Below are 17,968 nucleotides of genomic sequence, written 5' to 3' on the forward strand. Positions count from 1 at the left end.
TTTTGGCAACTCCAAGTATTTAAAAATGATGAATGATGCTTATTGTGAAAAAAAAATTAAACATCACAGAAGAGAAAAAATAAAGCGATCACAAACTGGACTCCTTCAGGGGTAATCTCAACTAAACTTTGATATGTATGTTTTCAGATTTTTATTGTTTTTAATTTAATTTAATTTTTTTTAAAAAAAAGATTTATTGGGACGCCTGGGTGGCTCAGTTGGTTAAGCAGCTGCCTTCGGCTCAGGTCATGATCCCAGCGTCTTGGGATCGAGTCCCACATCGGGCTCCTTGCTCCGCAGGGAGCCTGCTTCTCCCTCTGCCTCTGTCTGCCATTCTGTCTGCCTGTGCTTGCTCTCTCTCTCTCTCTGATAAATAAAATCTTTAAAAAAAAAAAAAAAAAAAAAAAAAAAAAAGATTTATTTATTTCACAGAGAGAAAGATCACAAGTAGGCAGAGAGGCAGGAGGAGAGAGGGGAGGAAGCAGGCTCCCCACTGAGCAGAGAGCCCAATGCGGGGCTTGATCCTAGGATGCTGAGATTATGACCTGAGCTGAAGGCAGAGGCTTAACCCACTGAGCCACCCAGGCACCCCTCTTTTCAGATTTTTTGGATTTCAGATTTTTCAAAACACACACACAAAGGGAATCATACTTTATCCTAGCCTACTTTTTGTTTGCTCTATCATTAGAAAACTCTTGGATATCACTCCATATCAATACTTATGGACTGCGGATTCTTTTGAACAGCTACACAGTATCAGTTATCTCATCCTGTTTAATGAGCTTTTAAGATATTTATGGATCACTACCCACACTCTGGTCAATCAGTTTCTTTATCCATTAATCTCTGCCTTCATGTATTTTCTTAGGAGGAAACCTGCCGAAAATACCACATGTGTGAGAAAAAAACCATAAACACCCCAACAAATCACCAACTTGTTCTCCAACCAAATACATCGATGTATACTCACACCAACACGGAATAAAAGTGTTATCAATTGAACTCCTTATTTTCTTTTTTTAATTAATTGTTTTTATTAACATATAATGTATTATTTGCCCCAGGGGTACAGGTCTATGAATCATCAGGCTTACATACTTCACAGCACTAGCCATATCACATACCCTCCCCTGAACCTCTTATTTTTATATGCTATACTCATTTTTTCCCAGTTATGTTCATTTTGCCTAGAGTTTTCAACATACAGAACTTTAAAACTTTTATGCAGTCTGTGAAGATGTTTTCCTTTATGGCTTATAAAGGTCTGTTCATCAGTAGGTTACATTTATAAATACTCTCCCATATTTTAATATTTTTATGAGTTTACTTTTCACATTTAATCATCAATCTGTATAGGGAGTGTATGTTTACAATGAGTAAGTTTTTCCAAAAAGGATAGTTCGTCATTCTTGTATTCCTATGTCAATATCAGACTTTGTACTTACCCTTTATAATGGCTCTATAATTAATTGCCAGTACTCTGTGTTTGGCATCTAGATAAAATATTTGAGAGCCCACACTACAAATATATTCAAATAGAGGGCTGCCAAAAAATGATTAAAATAAAGTTAAATTCAAAGTGATATTCTAAGCACCACCAACTGAAAAGCATGTAACGTCAAGTATAAAGAATATTATTATTTAAATACTTCTTACAGCTTACCAACTGATCTGTTATCCATTTTCCTTCCATAGCTTTTAACACTCTGCACAGAGAAAAGACAATAATAAATGTTGTGAAGCTCAAAAATGTAAAATCAACATTTTTTTAAAGTAAGTTCTTAAAAATGTCTGAAAATACCAAAGTGAGACTCAAGCACTTAATAACGTTTTCCAGGGGGTCCCTGGCCAGCTCAGTCAGTGGAGCATGCAACTCTTGATCTTGGGGTTGTGAGGCTGAGCCCCACACTGGGTGCAGGGATCATTTAAAAATAGAATCTTTAGAAAAATAAAAAATAAAAATGTTTTCCAAATTCCAAATTCTCTATTTTTTTCTCATTTCCTTCTCTTTGCACTTTTAATGCTGCCGAGAACCTTTCTGTAAACATTTACAATTTCTAGTAATAGCAAGAGCCTTTGTCCTCAGTCATAATCAGTAATTTCTATCAGTCACATTTATTAACAGTAACAGTTACAAGAGAATTCATAATCTAAAATGTGATGCTCAGTTATCAAAGAAATGGCACAAGCCGGCATCTGTAAAAATCTGTTCTGTGGACTGAAGTGCTCTATGGAAGAAATAAAAGTTTCTGTGATTAGGTTAGAGAAATGACAAATAAATCTAAGCAGGGTTCTGTAACGCAGGGCATCTTAGAAAATTTTAATCTGCTCACAGATGTTTTCAGAGACCTGGGGTGCATCTGGAGAACAGCGACTAGGTCAGTTTGGGAGAGAAGATTCTACGGACGATGCTCAAATCAGCGGGTGGGATTCGTCAGGGGGGCAGATTCCAGGGCCTTCTCCTCCAGACCACAGAACAGCTGACGGTAGAAGATCAAGGATCTGCATTTTAAACTGTTACCTCAGCTAACAAATTCTGATGGTCTTGATACCAAGACCATGCTTAGGAAAATGCTGATCCAGAAAATGGAAGGCGTGACGTCTTACAGGAACTATCACTTGTCTGCCTGCTCTAGACCCACTTGCCGCACATCAGTTATCTGGGCCAGGGGTCTTGCTCATGGGTCTAGTCACTGAGCAAAGGGACTGGGTCTGATCTCAATGATTTCCAGGAACTTGAGAATCTCTATTTTGCTTCTCCCAGAGGCACTGTTCTTCCCCACTTTGAGACTGTGTCCTAAATTCGACAAGTCAGCCGTCCATGTGTCTGCATACCATAGCACTGAATTAAACCACACGGTGACAAGAGAAAAGCAAAAGGGAAACTCACTCTTTTTGAAATTCTTCTTGCTTGCTCTTAAGTTGGCTTAACCTTTCTTTCTTGTCTATAAACCTATAAGAAAAAAGTGTAATATTTTATTAAATGTTCATTTTTTCCAGTTCAGTAGATTATACAAATTCCTAAGAGCCAATCACTTCCACACTCTTCTGGAGATGCCAGGGTCCTGACGGTCAACACACGTCTTCTCAAGGGGGTGTGCACACAGCTGCTTACACCATTTGCTCATTTTAAAACGAAGTTCAAATTCTCAGCTTTAAAATACTTGCACGGGTTCAGGGGTGCCTGGCTGGTTCAATCAGTAAAATTCTTTCATGGTTTATAAAATATGTCTAGAAGCTACCCCCTCACCCCACCCAGATTAAATTATCTTCCAAAACAGGCACATCAGAGCACTAGAATGAATCTGCGTTCAAAGAAATTGAAGCTTCTCACATAAATATGATTTTAATTATTTAGTTTAATTCAATCCTTATCTTACCTATAAATTGGTTACTTATAATTTTTCAAGTACACTGTTGGTTTTTTTTTTTTTTCTTACTAATTTTATTGCTGATCCTTATGGGCTAACAAGTTACTGAGTACAAGTTATCAAAACGAAGAGATACCACATTGTAGTTCATTTTCTCTACAGTCTTCTCCTCTTATCCTTTTCTTCCTGTTACCTTAACTGGGGTTTAGTCCTTTTTTCCTTTGTGCAGTTTAAGACAAAAACTTAGATCATTCATTTTAAGCCTCTCCCTTTTAATTATAACCATATAAAGTTATACATTTAGTATATTGTGTTAGCTAAAGTATTGTGTTAGCTAAACCCCAAAGTGTCTGATAGGGTATATTTTCATATCCTTTAGTTTGGAATTCCTGATTTTCCAGTAATTCCCTCCTTGACCTCTAAGTTATTTAGAAGTATAGTGCTTAATTTCCAGATAGAGGGCTTTTCTAGGTAACTTGTTAACTGTTTTCCACTTTCTGACGTGGTCACAGAATATACTCTGTGAGATTTCAATCTTTTGATTTCAGAGTATCTTAGGGCCTTGCATCTGGTCTGCCCTGGTGAAAAGTATCCTGTGTACTTGAAAGAATATGTATTCTACGTTTGTTAAGTACTGTGTTCCAGAAATGTCAACCAGCTGAAGGTGATGAACAGTGACATTCAGATCTTCTAGATTTGTGCTACTAAGAGAGCCACCGGTCACATGTGCTATGAGTACCTAAAATGCGGCCTGTTGCCTAACAGGGATCTGCATTAAAAAAAAATATATATATATATATATATATAAAATATATGACTAACATCATGCAGCTGACTTTTAAACAAGCTAACAGTGGCTCGCTATTTAAAAAACACATGATAATGCCATATGCTATAGTAACATAGTATGGTGTCCAAGATTAGGTTTCTGGCAGTCTCCCAAATTCTTAGCCTAAATGAAAACTAAATATTTAACAGAATAGTAACAAACCTAGAAATTACTTCCTTAAAATGGTCCAGACTAATAGCAGTCTAAAATATTTCTAAAACCCCATTTTTGAAACATTTCCTAAGATACCTACTTCAAAATGGAAGGGATGGATAAAGAAGACATGGTAAATATATATGATAGAATGTTACCAAGAAAAAAGAATGAGACTTTGCCATTTGGGGCCACATGGATAGACCTAGAAGGTATTATGCTAAGTAAAATTAGTCAGTCTGACAAATACCGTATGATTTCACTTATGTCTAGAATCTAAACAAAACAAACAAGAAAATACTGAACTATATATAACTGGTGGTTGCCAGAGGGGAGGTGGGAGAGGGGAGAGCAAAATAGATAAAGGGGATTAAGAGGGACAAACTTCCAGTTATTCAGGAAATAAGTCACAGAGATGGAAAGTATAGCATAGGGAACATAATCAACAATATTGTAATAACACTGTATGGTGTATGTGACAGATGGTGACCACACTTACTGTGGTGAGCACTGAGTAACATATAGAAGTGTCAAATTACTGTGTTGTACAGTACGCCTGAAATTAATTTAACACTCTAAGTTAATTGTACTTCAATTTTAAAAAGAGAAAAAAAATGGGAGGGATAAAATATTCTAATTATGACCCTACCATTTAATAGGTAGTCACTGAAAATGTATAATGTATGTTAAACAAACAAAAAAGCAAATCAAGTGGTATTATATACTTGAGTGACTAAATTAAAATAAGATTAAAAATTCAGTTCCTGGGTGGCCCAGTGGGTTAAGAGGCTGCCTTTGGCTCAGGTCATGATCCCAGGGTCCTGGGATCGAATACCCCATTGGGCTCTCTGCTCAGTGGGGGAGACTGCTTCTCCTCTCCCTCTGCCTGCCACTCCCCCCGCTTGTGCTCTCTCTCTCGTTGTCAAATAAGTAAAAAAAATTTTAAAAAATTCAGTTCCTCCATTCCACTAACCACACTTAGCTAGCACCCATGGCTGGGAGTATCTCACTGAGCAGCATAGATACACAACACCAGCGTGGTAAGGTAGGAACTGCATGAAGCAGCAGAACACTCAGAAACCAGTGTGGAACTGAGACAAACTCATAGATTCATCCATGACTTTATCAGGCAACTTACAACAAAACATCTGTCCGAAGATCAATAAATCTAATTATATATTCTGCAGCTGTGTATTCCTTGACATACTGTTACGTGCTTCCATCTCCACATATCAAAAGTGAGAAACTAATGTGGTATTTACTTCTACCTCACTGATGCAATAAGGTGATTCACGTTCTGATAACCTGAAGGAAGTGATGAACTCACAAGACTCATCAAACCAGGCAAACAAAGACTGACATGGAAGACAAAATCTTGTTTTTAAAGGCTATAAAAGCTCTCCCTCAGATCTGTTGTAGAAATGCCACTCGGCACTACAGTGAACTGGAATGACAAACAACCCTATCCAGCTTTACACTGAGCTGGTTCTCTTGGGCTTCATTAAAAACAAACCAACTTAAAATGTAAACATACAGTCACCATCAGGGATAATAAACAAAAGATAACCATTCCTACTGTATCAACCACATCATGAGTAATGGTATTCTTCATGAAGGAGATTAAAAATAGGTGGTGTTCACAAAGCTAAACAGCAGATGAGGTCAAGGAATGTGGTGAGTCAGCATTTTGACAGCTCATCTGCACACTCATCCATTCTCTGCATTCTCTGTCCCCCTACTCATGGAAAGATAAATTCGTTCCACAATTCTGTGCTTTCTCAATAGGGTTTCCAAGAAATAGAAAGATTAATGCAGTCATCCGATTCAAACTAGATTTTCTTTAAAGCTTTTATTTACTCATTTGAGAGAGAGAGAGAGAGAATAGAAGTGGAAGGGCAGAGGGAAAGGAAGGAGACTTTGCACTGAGCAGGGAGCCCGATGCGGGGCTCGATCCCAGGACCCTGAGACCATGACCTGAGCCAAAGGCAGATGCTTAACCCACTGAGCCAACCATGAGCCCCCAAACTAGGTTTAAGGATACATATTTTACCAAAAAAAAAGAAAAAAAAAAAGGTGGGGAGGAAAGGAATATTTTATGTACTATCTTCCAAAAGTAAGGTTTATCACATAAAATATCTTGTGTCCTTTTCCATGTCGGGACATACCAACTAATTCCATTCTTCAACAATACACAGAATTTCAGTGAATGAACATCCTATAATTTATTTATGTGAACTCCTATTGATGAACATTGGCATCACTTCAAAATTTTCACTATTATCAGTAATGTTATAAGTGAACATCCTAGTGCACAAATCTTTAAAAGCTTTTAGGTTTCTCAGAAATTCCTATTAATAAAAGAAACTGCTGGGTCAGGTATTTACATACAAAATTCTGGCAGTTATCTTTAAATTTCCTCAGAATCATTTCATATAATTTACAACCCCACCAACATTGAGTATCTCACTCTCTCCAAATTGCACACTTTTTAGTCTTTGCTAAGCTGACCAGCCTCCCCCCTCCTCCCCCAAAGATCATAATCCGTCTTTTTGCTTTTATTTCACTTTAGAAATGTTGAATGCCCTTTCCTACCTTATTGGCTACTTTTCTTTTGTTGTTCCCGTGTCTCTTGTTCATTTTTCTGTAGCTTTTTTAAGGATTATTAGGAAAATTAGCCATTTTTCTTTCCAACATCTTGAAATTAATTTTTCTCACTTTGCTTTCTGACCAAAGTGTGTTTCTGCTCTACAGAACTTTTCAAACTCTTATGCAGATACATTTAGCAATTCTTTTGCTATTGTCGAATGGCTCTAGTTTTGGGCTGATTCCTGAAGGGAATCTGCCAGTGAAACTGTACAAGGCTCTGGGGATTTTACAATACCAGATTTTCTCTCCCAATTTAAAAATGCCTTGTATTTACCAAAAATCCTCCACATGTAGCATAGTTTTTTCCCTAAAAAAAGTACTTCCTTAAATGGACTTTGTCTCCTAAATTCTCCCATACTTTGCAACTATGATCCTCCCCCCCCCCCCATTAAAAAAGTACTCCCTTGGGCAAACCTGGGTGGTTCAGTGGGTTAAGCAACTGCCTTTGGCTCAGGTCATGATCCTGGGGTCCTGAGATTGAGCCCCACATTGGGCTCCCTGCTCAGCAGGGGGTCTGCTTCTTCCTTTCCTATCTGCCGTTCTTCCTGCTTGTGCTTTCTCTGTGTCAAACAAATAAAATCTTAAAAAAAAAAGAAAAAGTACTCCCTTAAACTAACTTTTAAAAAGTTCCCCTAACTTTTAAACAGTTCTCCACTCCTCTGCAGTGGAGACAGAGGAGAATAGGGGTTGGTGGTCCCACAGTACGGGGGTGGTCCCAGCATCGGCACACAGCCCAGCTCAAGGCATCATGCCTGTCTGGGCTGACTTGGGGATGGGTTAGAGCCAGCCCTGAGAAGGGAAGGAAGACATGACAGGCAGAGGGAATTCTGCCGTTTCACAAGACAAAGAGCTAATTTGTCCTGCATGAAAGCATTTCAACACAGCAGGCAGGGTAACAGGGTTAGGGGTGTGCTGCTGCTGCTGAGGCGTCAGCTAGGAGTGTGAGCCCTCTCTCTCTACACTGTTTCAGGGCCACAATCACAGGCAACTGAGTGGCTCTATCCACAGGCTGGATTATTCACACAAATCTGCTCCATACCACCAGAAAACCAGCACCAGGCTGTGTACTCTATCAGGGATCCCTTTCATTAATTCGGCTATTAAGTCTAGGTGATAACATCCTCATAACACCCACAAATTGAGTACTTACTATGTCCTAAGCATGTCCTTTCCTAAAATAACTAATCTCTCCACCTGCTTGCCCTGTCCTTGCCCTCATCCTAGCAACATAAGTTTACTTTGTGCCCAAGAATATGGCAAGAGAAAAGTCTAAGAGACAAACACTAATGGATTTTAAGAAAAGCAGGAAAGAAATAATAACATTTCAAATGTGGAGTTGAGAGCCTTAAAAATATTAAACCCTTTGAACCAGTTAATGCAGTTCAAAGAAACAGATCAGAGATGAGGAGGAAAATTTATATCTGAAGGCACCAATCATGAAATCGGTCATAATAGCAAAAATTGGAAACAACTTTGATGTCCAATAGGACAATTTATCAAATGATACTATATTGCCATGCAGGAGATTATAGTATTTTTGAAGATAAGTTTATGAGATGTTGAGTTAAAAAAAAAAAAAAAAGGTACAACACACCATACACATGGCATGTATATATTTTATTCTCCAAATGAAAAAAATCTGTAAGCACACACATACACATGCAGATCAACAAGTCTGGAAGGAAATATAACAAATTATTAACAGAGCTGCAAAAATATGGGTAAAATTATCCTTCTTTAGGGATTTCTGTATTTTAGTTTTCTACAATAATGACATGTCCATCTACAGTCAGAAAAAGAAAGATACCAATCAATCAAAATTTCTCGTGCTTCTCCTCAGAGGATCATATATTACCATAAAAATATATACATAATCCCCTAAAAGTACTTAAGTTCTTGGGTCTCCTGAGTCAGGTAATAGTCCTTGGGGTCCTTAAATTTAAAAGGGGGAAATAAGTACTAACAGTTTTTAGGTTGAAAGTGGAGAAGATTCCCCATCTCTGATTTGGGCACAGGTTTGTTAGAAGAATTAATGGTAATTTCTGGTTCTAGAAATAAGGCAGTGAGAGCACTGATCTCTCTCTTATGTAAGCAGAGACGGTTAGAGAACTAAATATTTCTTCAATTAAGATACTAACATGGGGGCGCCTGGGTGGCTCAGTGGGTTAAGCCTCTGCCTTGGGCTCAGGTCATGATCTCAGGGTCCTAGGATCGAGCCCCTGCATCAGGCTCTCTGCTTGGTGGGGAGCCTGCTTCCCCTCTCTCTCTCTGCCTGCCTCTCTGCCTACTTATGATCTCTGTCAAAAAAATAAATAAAATCTTTAAAAAAAAAAAGGATACTAACATGGTAAGAATTCCTAGTCATCAAATTTTTCTTCCTTAAATTTCTTAGGCATACAAGGGTATGCCTGAGGAAGGTTTACAGACAAATGCAATATGAAAAACAACAACAACAACATGATCCTTATCAGGATGGTTCTTTTATCATGTTAGACTACTTTGAATATGAGAAAATAGGATAAAAATATACTCTCCTGGCAGGAATGAAGGGTAAGTCATTAAAAGAAAATAGAAACAAAGCACTGCTTAGTTTCCTCACTCATAAAACAGGAACAAGGCTTATCCTACTTGGTTACAAGGATTAAATAAGATAAATGTGAACATTAAGGCATTAAGGTACAGGCAAGTTTGTACATAACATATGCTAGTTTCCCTTTTTCTTCATTGCAATGAGTGATTTTTGTACTTAATCTCACTAATGTATTAAACTGAACTACATATATAAAAATATAGTTCAGAACTGAAAGCGAGTTTAAGAATTAGCAGAGAGAGCCCAGGAGTAAATAAAGATACAAATACTCTATTTCCTCATGTTAAAAATAGGTTCATAACTCATGGGTTTGAGGTAGGGAACAAATGAGATCATAAATGTGAAAGCCTTTTACAAATTCTAGAAGGCATAATGATAAGAGTAGCCACTGATACCGACTAAAACAGAAACTGCTATCTTCTTAGCAGACGTACATATGTTGGTATAAACACAATTACTAAGCTTCACGGGATGGCAGCTGAGTTCCTTCCTGAAGGACACAGTCATAAAGAGAAGAGAGGTTGACAAACTGAATAGGGTATTCAAATGTGGGCTTGGAACTGAATTCTCAAGACAGTAGATTCTTATAGGCTACGTCAACTGACAACCAAAAAGATCTGGAGAACAGAAATATCTGAAGAATAATTCTGGGTGGAGATGGGAGGGCACCTGTGTGGCTCAGTCGGTTAAGTGTCCGACTCTTGATTTCAGCTCAGGTCATGATTTCAAGGTGGTGAGATCCGGCCTGGGGTCTGGCTCTGTACTCAGTAGGGAGTCTGCCTGAGATTCCTTCCCCCTCGCTCCCTGCCTCTTCCCTTGCTCTCTAAAATAAGTAATTAAATTAAAAAAAAAAAGAATAATTTGTGGACATTGGATGAGTCGTCCCTTTGAAATCTTTAATAACATTTAAAATTTTCTGCTTGTCTTATATCCCACCACCCAATTTATTTAGCACCTGTATTTTTCTGGTAAAAGTGTAACATATACTCTTAAAAGTCCTAAGTGAAGATAATTCTCCATCATTTCTGAAAACCTACTTATAAAAGCAATATTCATGGGCGCCTGGGTGGCTCAATGGTTAGGCCGCTGCCTTCGGCTCAGGTCATGATCTCAGGGTCCTGGGATCGAGTCCCGCATCGGGCTCTCTGCTCAGCAGGGAGCCTGCTTCCTCCTCTCTCTCTCTCTGCCTGCCTCTCTGCCTACTTGTGATTTCTCTCTGTCAAATAAATAAATAAATAAATCTTTAAAAAAAAAAAAAAAAGCAATATTCATATGCTTATAAATGTCTTTCTTTTCTGATCCATGAGTTAAAATAACTGGTTCCTAAACCAGCAGGCGGACTTTTGGGGATGCTACAGTCTCTGATTATCCTCAGATTATGTTCCCCATCTCATTCCTACACTTATCATTCACTTTATGGGTTGAGTGGAAAGATTAGTTTAACTTGTCAGTTATCTACTGGGTAACAGTATTATTTTTGGTGTCAAATAAATGTAAATCCAAAAATTATGTTCCAGTAAAAAGCACTGTAATTTTAAAACGTTAATCAAAATTCACATAAGACTGTGTTGAGAGGGCTGCTTAGTATCACTCCTCTTCATCTCTTAAAGAAGTATACAAGAGGCAGATAAAAATCAGAGAAGAAAGTGGGTATTGTTTTAGGAATGGGGCCAAAGTGGGAGATGAGGACAGGAGAGTGTTGGTGAGGATACCATTATTATAAATCTTCCCACTGAACAACAATAATAAAATATTCATTTAGATATTCTTCAATCAATCTATCTGCCAAACTCGTTCAGTCCACAAAATTATGTGAAGACCCATGTTCCCTATTTAGGAGTCAAAGGAACTAACTATTGTGAGGTAGACTGTTGATATCTAATTTTCTCTGAACTGCTAAACTATTAGAACCTTTACATTCAGCTAGTCTATTAATGAAGACTGAAAAAATAAATTTATAAGAACTCTGATACACATCATTGCATCCAAGATCCACAGAGGCACAGCTAATCCGGCTAATTTACCAAAAAGAAATCGGAGGTTAAACAAGGGTTTTCCAACCGTGCTGTAGTGTCCACATTCTATATCTAAGTGTTTTCCCGAAGCTAGTGAGGGGCTTCTTACAGAGTATGAGAGACTGAAGGCAGCAAAGCAGAGAATACAAAATTTTTCATAAATACTGAGAACAGGGGGCGCCTGGGTGGCTCAGTGGGTTAAACCTCTGTCTTCGGCTTAGGTCATGGTCTCAGGGTCCTGGGATCGAGCCCTACATCGAGCTCTCCGCTCTGTGGGGAGCCTGCTTCCCCCCCTCCCTGTCTACTTGTGATCTCTCTCTCTGTCAAATAAATAAATAAAATCTTAAAAAAAAAAAAAAAGAAAAAAATACTGAGAACAGGGGAATATTTCAAAATCAAGCTATGACCTGCACAACTTAAGGCTTATTAGTATTAAGTGTAATGCCTGGAGAGTAAGAGACCTTTCTCCTCTATAACTTGCCAGGGTATTTTGTGCAGATAGCTGTGCCCACTGAGAACACATTAAAAATCATTTCACAATTAGGACAGTGGTCCTGGGTCTTAAGAGATTCTTACATCCTACTGGATATTGGGCACTGTTCTGCGGAACAACAACAACAACAAAAAACCACACAAAACATTCCACTTATTAAGGAATTAAGGAATGCACAGTTGGGAAAGGGGAAAGATGGAGAATGAAGTGAAGCGGGATGGGCAGAACCCTAAAGTTTCTTTTTTATCTCTAAAAATTCTGGATGATTCTGGTATTTGCTCTTCATTTGTCTGCTTGGTCAGAAAAAGAAATCCATGATTGCAAACCCCTCTTCTGAAAATTCACTTTAATGTTCAGATTTAGCAAAAAATTTTGATCTCAGTTTTGAAAGTGGTATTGCCTTTGCCACTCTTTCAACAATATGCCTACCATGTGCTACCCTCGGCTGCCACACTCAGCACCAGTGATCTGACTGAAAAAAATCAGAATCCACACTGTCACGGAACTGCATTCTGGAGGCAGGTATCTTCCCTGAATAAATAACATCATGTATCATGCTCAGTACCATGAAAGAACAGAGTATTGCAACAGAAAATGACGGCATGGCGGAGGGGAGATGGAAGTGGGCATATATCTTACTGAAGGTCAGGGCAGGCCTTGCTGACTAAGTTACATTTAAGGTGAGAGTTGAAAGACAAAGTGGCAATCGGAAGGGAAAGTGTTCGGGCACAAGGAACAGCAAGGGAAAAGGCCCAGTGGTGGAAAAGTTTTGTATATTTGAGGATCTGATAGAAGGTTTCTGACTACAGAGAAGTATGAAGGAACATGGCATGAGTTTATTTTCTGAGCACTTAATATATGCTAGACATCATGCTAAGTACTTTAATGCACACTCTTACATCATCATTACCAAACCTATGAAGTTAGAGTTTCCCTCCCCATTTTCAAAAGGACCTAAACAAGCATAGGAGAGATTAAGAAACTTGTTCAAAATCACATAGCAAGTGGTGGAGTGTGGATTCAATTCAATGCAACATGAATCCAAACTTACAGCCAAAGTTAGAAGATAAGCAGAAGACAAATCAAATAAAACTTTATATGCCACAGTAAGGAGCTTGAATTTTTTATTCTAAGTGCAGTGGAAAGCCACCAAGAAATTTAAACAAAACTGTGACATTATCTGATTTACATTTCTGTGGCTGCTGTGTGGAGGAGTTATATGAGTAAATGAAAGGAAACCAATAAGGCATCAGGAAAGAAATGGTATTTGTCTGGACTAGAAGCAAACCAAACCGAGACCTGTTTTGGAGCAAATCAAATTAGCCCTGCCAATGACTTAAAGACATGGGATAAGAAAAAAGGGAAAGTCTAGAATAACTCCCAGGTTTCTGGCTTTAGTAACAAATAGATGACGATGGATAATCATGAAATAGCTTAGGATCAGACTAAGTTTAGGAAAAAGGGGTAGTGTCATTCAATTATTCAATAAATCTTTACTAATTCTAACATGTGAAGGTACAAGAGAGTACAAAACTGATGTAGTTCTGTCTTCCTACAGCTTCCACCACTGGAGTGTGGGGGGGTAGACAAATTGACATGTAAACCATAAGAGAGTGCTAAGTGCTATGGAAGACAACAAAGCAGGTGGGAAAGGAGGTTACAATTTTAATTAAATGGTTAGAGAGAGCTTCTCTAACATATGAGTTGAGGTTTGAAGTATACAAAGGAAGCAGCCCTGAAGATTTCTGGGAGAAAACAGCTCTTGGCAGTGTGAGTAAGACTGCCCTGGCCCTTAGGCAGGAGTGTTCTTCATATGTTTGAAGACTGGCAGGGAGGCCAGGGTAGTACAGCAGAGTAGGTAAGGGAAAAAAGAAATCAGAAGGGAACAGACAATATGGAACTTCTGTTAAGGATTTCACCTTTTTTTTACTTTGGGTAAAACAAAAACCCTTGCAAGATCAAAGATTTGTAGAGTAGAGGAGTGGTGTTACTTCAGCTGCAAGATGGAAATTACACTATAAGGGAGCAAGGGTAGAAGCAGAAACTCAAGAAGCAATATTCCTCTCGTGGATCAAACCAGGAAATAGTGAAAGGGTCAGATTTAGATAGGTTTTAAAGAGCAAACAGGATTTCTTGACAGAATTAGATATGGTGGTGTTAAGAAAGAAGTCAAGGAAGGCTAGGAGGTTTTTCTGACCTGTATCAAAGAACAATATAAGCTACCATTTACTGGGTTGGGCTGAGCATGGGAGGAAAAGATTTATCATGGAAAACCATGAGTTCAGTTTGCAATCTTAAAATGGAGATACTTAATTACAAATTTAGAAACAGATGTTGAGTAGGCAGCTGCTTACTGGATCTCAAAGAGGTCTGGGTTGGAGATACAAGTCTGACAGGCATCTTTAACGCATGGCCATTATTTAAATCATGGCAGCTGATCTGGGAAAAAATAGAGATAGAGAACTGGGGCCAGAACCAAACCTCGATAAACTCCATCAGTTAGACCCTGCCATCTCGTGCCTGGTAGTCTTATAGTGAAACAACTGGTTTAATTTTTAAAGCTATCACTTATTACACCAGCAATTTCTAAAGCCATCAAGAGCATCAATGAGACACAGTAATGAACTAAAAAATTACCATACAAAACTCAAAAGAGAAACTGCATTTATGATGAGAGAAATACTAGGAACTCAAAATGTCTCCAAATATAGAGATTGTACAATCCTGTAGTTAGGTACATGATATGCGATATACTCAGGCTGTCTGGATTTTAATTCTGGTTCCTGTGCTTATTATCTGTGCGACCAAGGCAAGGCACTTACTGTGCAGTGTCCTCAACAGTAAGTTGGAGATAAAAACCTACTGTCCTGTTGTAAATGAATACTTGAACTTTCGCTCTCAAAAAGTTACCTTACTGTCAATGACACTAAACAAAAGCTGAGATCCTGCGGTTAATCACACTAATTTTTCAATTATCTTAACCAGAGACCACTAGCTCTGTGTTTAGTTTCAAAACAAGGCCAAAACATGCTTTGATATTTAATTCTCTTAACTAAAGGCTTATGGCTCTCAGTCTGGATTTTTAAATAAAGCCAAAACATCGCCAAATGCCTTAATATCCAAAGTGATCTTTGGAGGCATAGAGGGGGAAAGAGAACAACTAGCTAGTCCTATTGAACACATCAGAATAAACATGTCTCCTAACAAGGTCCAGCTGTGACATAGGGCACCATGGCCCGAATCCTCCTCAGTCAGTTATCTGATTCTCTCCTGGTCTCTCCTCTAGAGAATGAACGTGCTTTCGAAGATAAAGAAAGGTTAAACCCAGCTTTTGAATGAAAATCCAGCAAAGTGCCGAGAATCCAACCCTATGACAGCAATAGGGGAAAACTCCTCCAGGGTCACCATCTATCCCTTACCTTTAGTACCCAGGAGCACCGTAGGGTTGGACTCCTCTCGGGGAGGTGGGTGCTGGGGGGAAGGATGCTGGTGGGGAAACCACAACCTTCCCTCTTCTGGTCCCCACCCCCGACCCCTGGGAGCAAAGCGGCTACCCTCCCCATATTCCCTCTCCTCTCGCGGGGCTCCGGGCCCCGGACCCGAGCCCCAGGCTCTAACCTCCATTCGCAGAGCAGTAGGAGACACCCAGGGAAGAAACAATAGAGCCGTGGCGGCTGCCGTACCTCTCCCGGTCGCGGCCGTCGAAGTAAACGAAATCGCCGTTCTGGACGCACTTGGCGCAGGTCAGCCGCCGGCGGGTAGTGTTGCACAGCGGACACCGCTCGACAGCCACGTACAGCCCCTCGGCGTCGTCCACAGAGTCCACCAAGTCCCGAGCGAGCGGCCGGGGCCCGCAGCCAGGAGCCTCCGGCGCCCGGGCTCCCTTCCCACTGGGAGACGCCATGATGGCCTGAGAGCAGAGCCAGTCACGTGGGATTTTGTTTTCAACCAGGTGCATCCTGGGCGAGGAGGAGGGGCCTGGGGAGGCGCCGAGAGCGCGGGCGGGGTCCGACGAGCCCCTTGCCCAGCCTCTCCGAGCTCGCGGCCGGGAGGGCGGGTCGCGCTGTTGCTCTTCCTGTCTGCGGAGGGGGAAGCCTGCCCGAAGCGTGGATGAACGTTAGAGGAGCGAGTCAGCCAAGCAAAATGTCATCATCCGTTTCTTCACGCCAAGGCTACAAGTTAAAGCCTCAAACTCGTGCAAGAAATAGTAATATGGTGCCCTAGGGATTCTGGGGAAACGGGAACAAAATAAGGGAATTTCTTTAATTCGCTATGGGTGGTTTTAAATTTGCTGCAAGTACAGCGAAGTCGGGTGAGGGGGCTGGGTCGTGGAGAGAGGCAGTATTTGGGCTCACCCACCTCCTTTATAGGTTTGTGATTTGGGTCAAATTCATAACTTCTCTGTACTTGCGTTCTTATCTGTTAAATGGAGATATTGCCCCTACCCAAAGTCGGGAGGATGAATCATACGTTTAACCGTACTCCGATAGTACTCTACTGATAATAGCGAACAAGTGGAAACAATCGTGCTAAACGTGGAAATCAACGTTCTCTTTCTGAAAACTGAATTTTAAATTAATGTCCAACATTCTTCTACTCTGGGCCATGCTCTGAGAAAGAAGGTGAACTAGGTAGAATTTAACCGAATTCGATGACTCCAAATTACTTTCTGTGGAGGTAAACAGGGTGCGTGGGAAGATTAAGGTAGAGTAATTCGTGTTTGAAAATGCCTCCAAACTACAGAAGGAAAAAAGAAAAGTGTGCCTATAAGTCAGTTTACCTAGACCAGTGACTCTCTGGGATTCTTCTGGTAGGCTGTCAAGTGATAACTGCCTTGAATTCTCTAGCTGCGACTTCTCGCCCAGGTATCACACCCAAAGATTCGCAGCTACCTCAGAGGCATAAAGCGATGGAAGGGGAACACCACAAACTTGGCAAGTCAGAAACTGACTCTCCCTCCTCACAAATCGGTTTCCTCATCTTGGTGCAAGACGTCATAGAATCCCTGACCACTTGGGAACCAGAGCCATGAGTCCTCTTAGCCCCATCTCTCCCTGAGAACCAGCACATCTCCATCAAATTCTGAAGATTCTGCAATCTAATTAGGTCTTGCATCTGAACCCTTTGCTCCATCCTCCCAATCTGGACTATTGTAATACCATGACATAGAATTTTAAAGGCACAAGAAAGCAAGAAGTCCCTAAGCTGTTTTAGCTTACGCTAAACCTGAATGGTTCCCCAAAGTTTCTTTTAAGCAAGAAGAATAATTTCCTCTGATCATTTCAAACAAAAGGATATATAATTTGTCTTAAGGTTTCAGACTTTCACGTTTCACTTGTATTCTGACAGGATCCTTCATAGTGCCTGTATAGTGGCCAGGACCATCCCTCAATATTTTATTTTATTTTTTTTTTATTTTTTTTTTTTAAGATTTTATTTATTTATTTATTTGACAGAGAGAGAGATCACAAGTAGGCGGAGAGTCAGGCAGAGAGAGAGAGAGAGAGAAGCAGGCTCCCACTGAGCAAAGAGCCCGATGCGGGGCTCGATCCCAGGACCCTGAGATCATGACCTGAGCCGAAGGCAGCGGCTTAATCCACTGAGCCACCCAGGCGCCCCATCCCTCAATATTTTAAAAGGCAAAAAAATAGACACAATTTCTACCCTGCCAGATGATGTTGCAGATATAATCTATTCTATGCAGTTATCTGAAACTTCTGTATATTACTGTGTATTTTCAGAGAACACATTAACAGACTAAATCTTTCACAAGAGCAGAATATTAAATTTTAATGATTAAACATCATTAACATCATTCTAGCAAGGCCCTAAATCTCTCAAATTCTGAAGTGTTTACTTTTTCCGTTTTTA

General features: G+C 39.8%; 1 protein-coding gene across 1 annotated transcript in view; it reads right to left on the reverse strand.

Annotated features, from left to right (window-relative positions):
- Positions 1-16,030, reverse strand: part of ATG14 (autophagy related 14) — a 37,316-nt gene extending 21,286 nt beyond the window's left edge. The window contains exons 1-3 of the mRNA XM_059182166.1: positions 15,781-16,030; positions 2,891-2,953; positions 1,664-1,706 (exon numbers count right to left, since the gene is read on the reverse strand). Of these exons, the coding sequence (XP_059038149.1) occupies positions 1,664-1,706; positions 2,891-2,953; positions 15,781-16,001 (327 nt within the window). The 5' untranslated portion in view covers positions 16,002-16,030. The remainder of the gene's footprint in view (positions 1-1,663; positions 1,707-2,890; positions 2,954-15,780) is intronic.
- Positions 16,031-17,968: the final 1,938 nt, after the last annotated feature.

Source organism: Mustela lutreola, chromosome 7 (assembly GCF_030435805.1).
Source record: "Mustela lutreola isolate mMusLut2 chromosome 7, mMusLut2.pri, whole genome shotgun sequence".
In the NCBI taxonomy this organism is placed as follows: Eukaryota; Metazoa; Chordata; class Mammalia; order Carnivora; family Mustelidae; genus Mustela; species Mustela lutreola.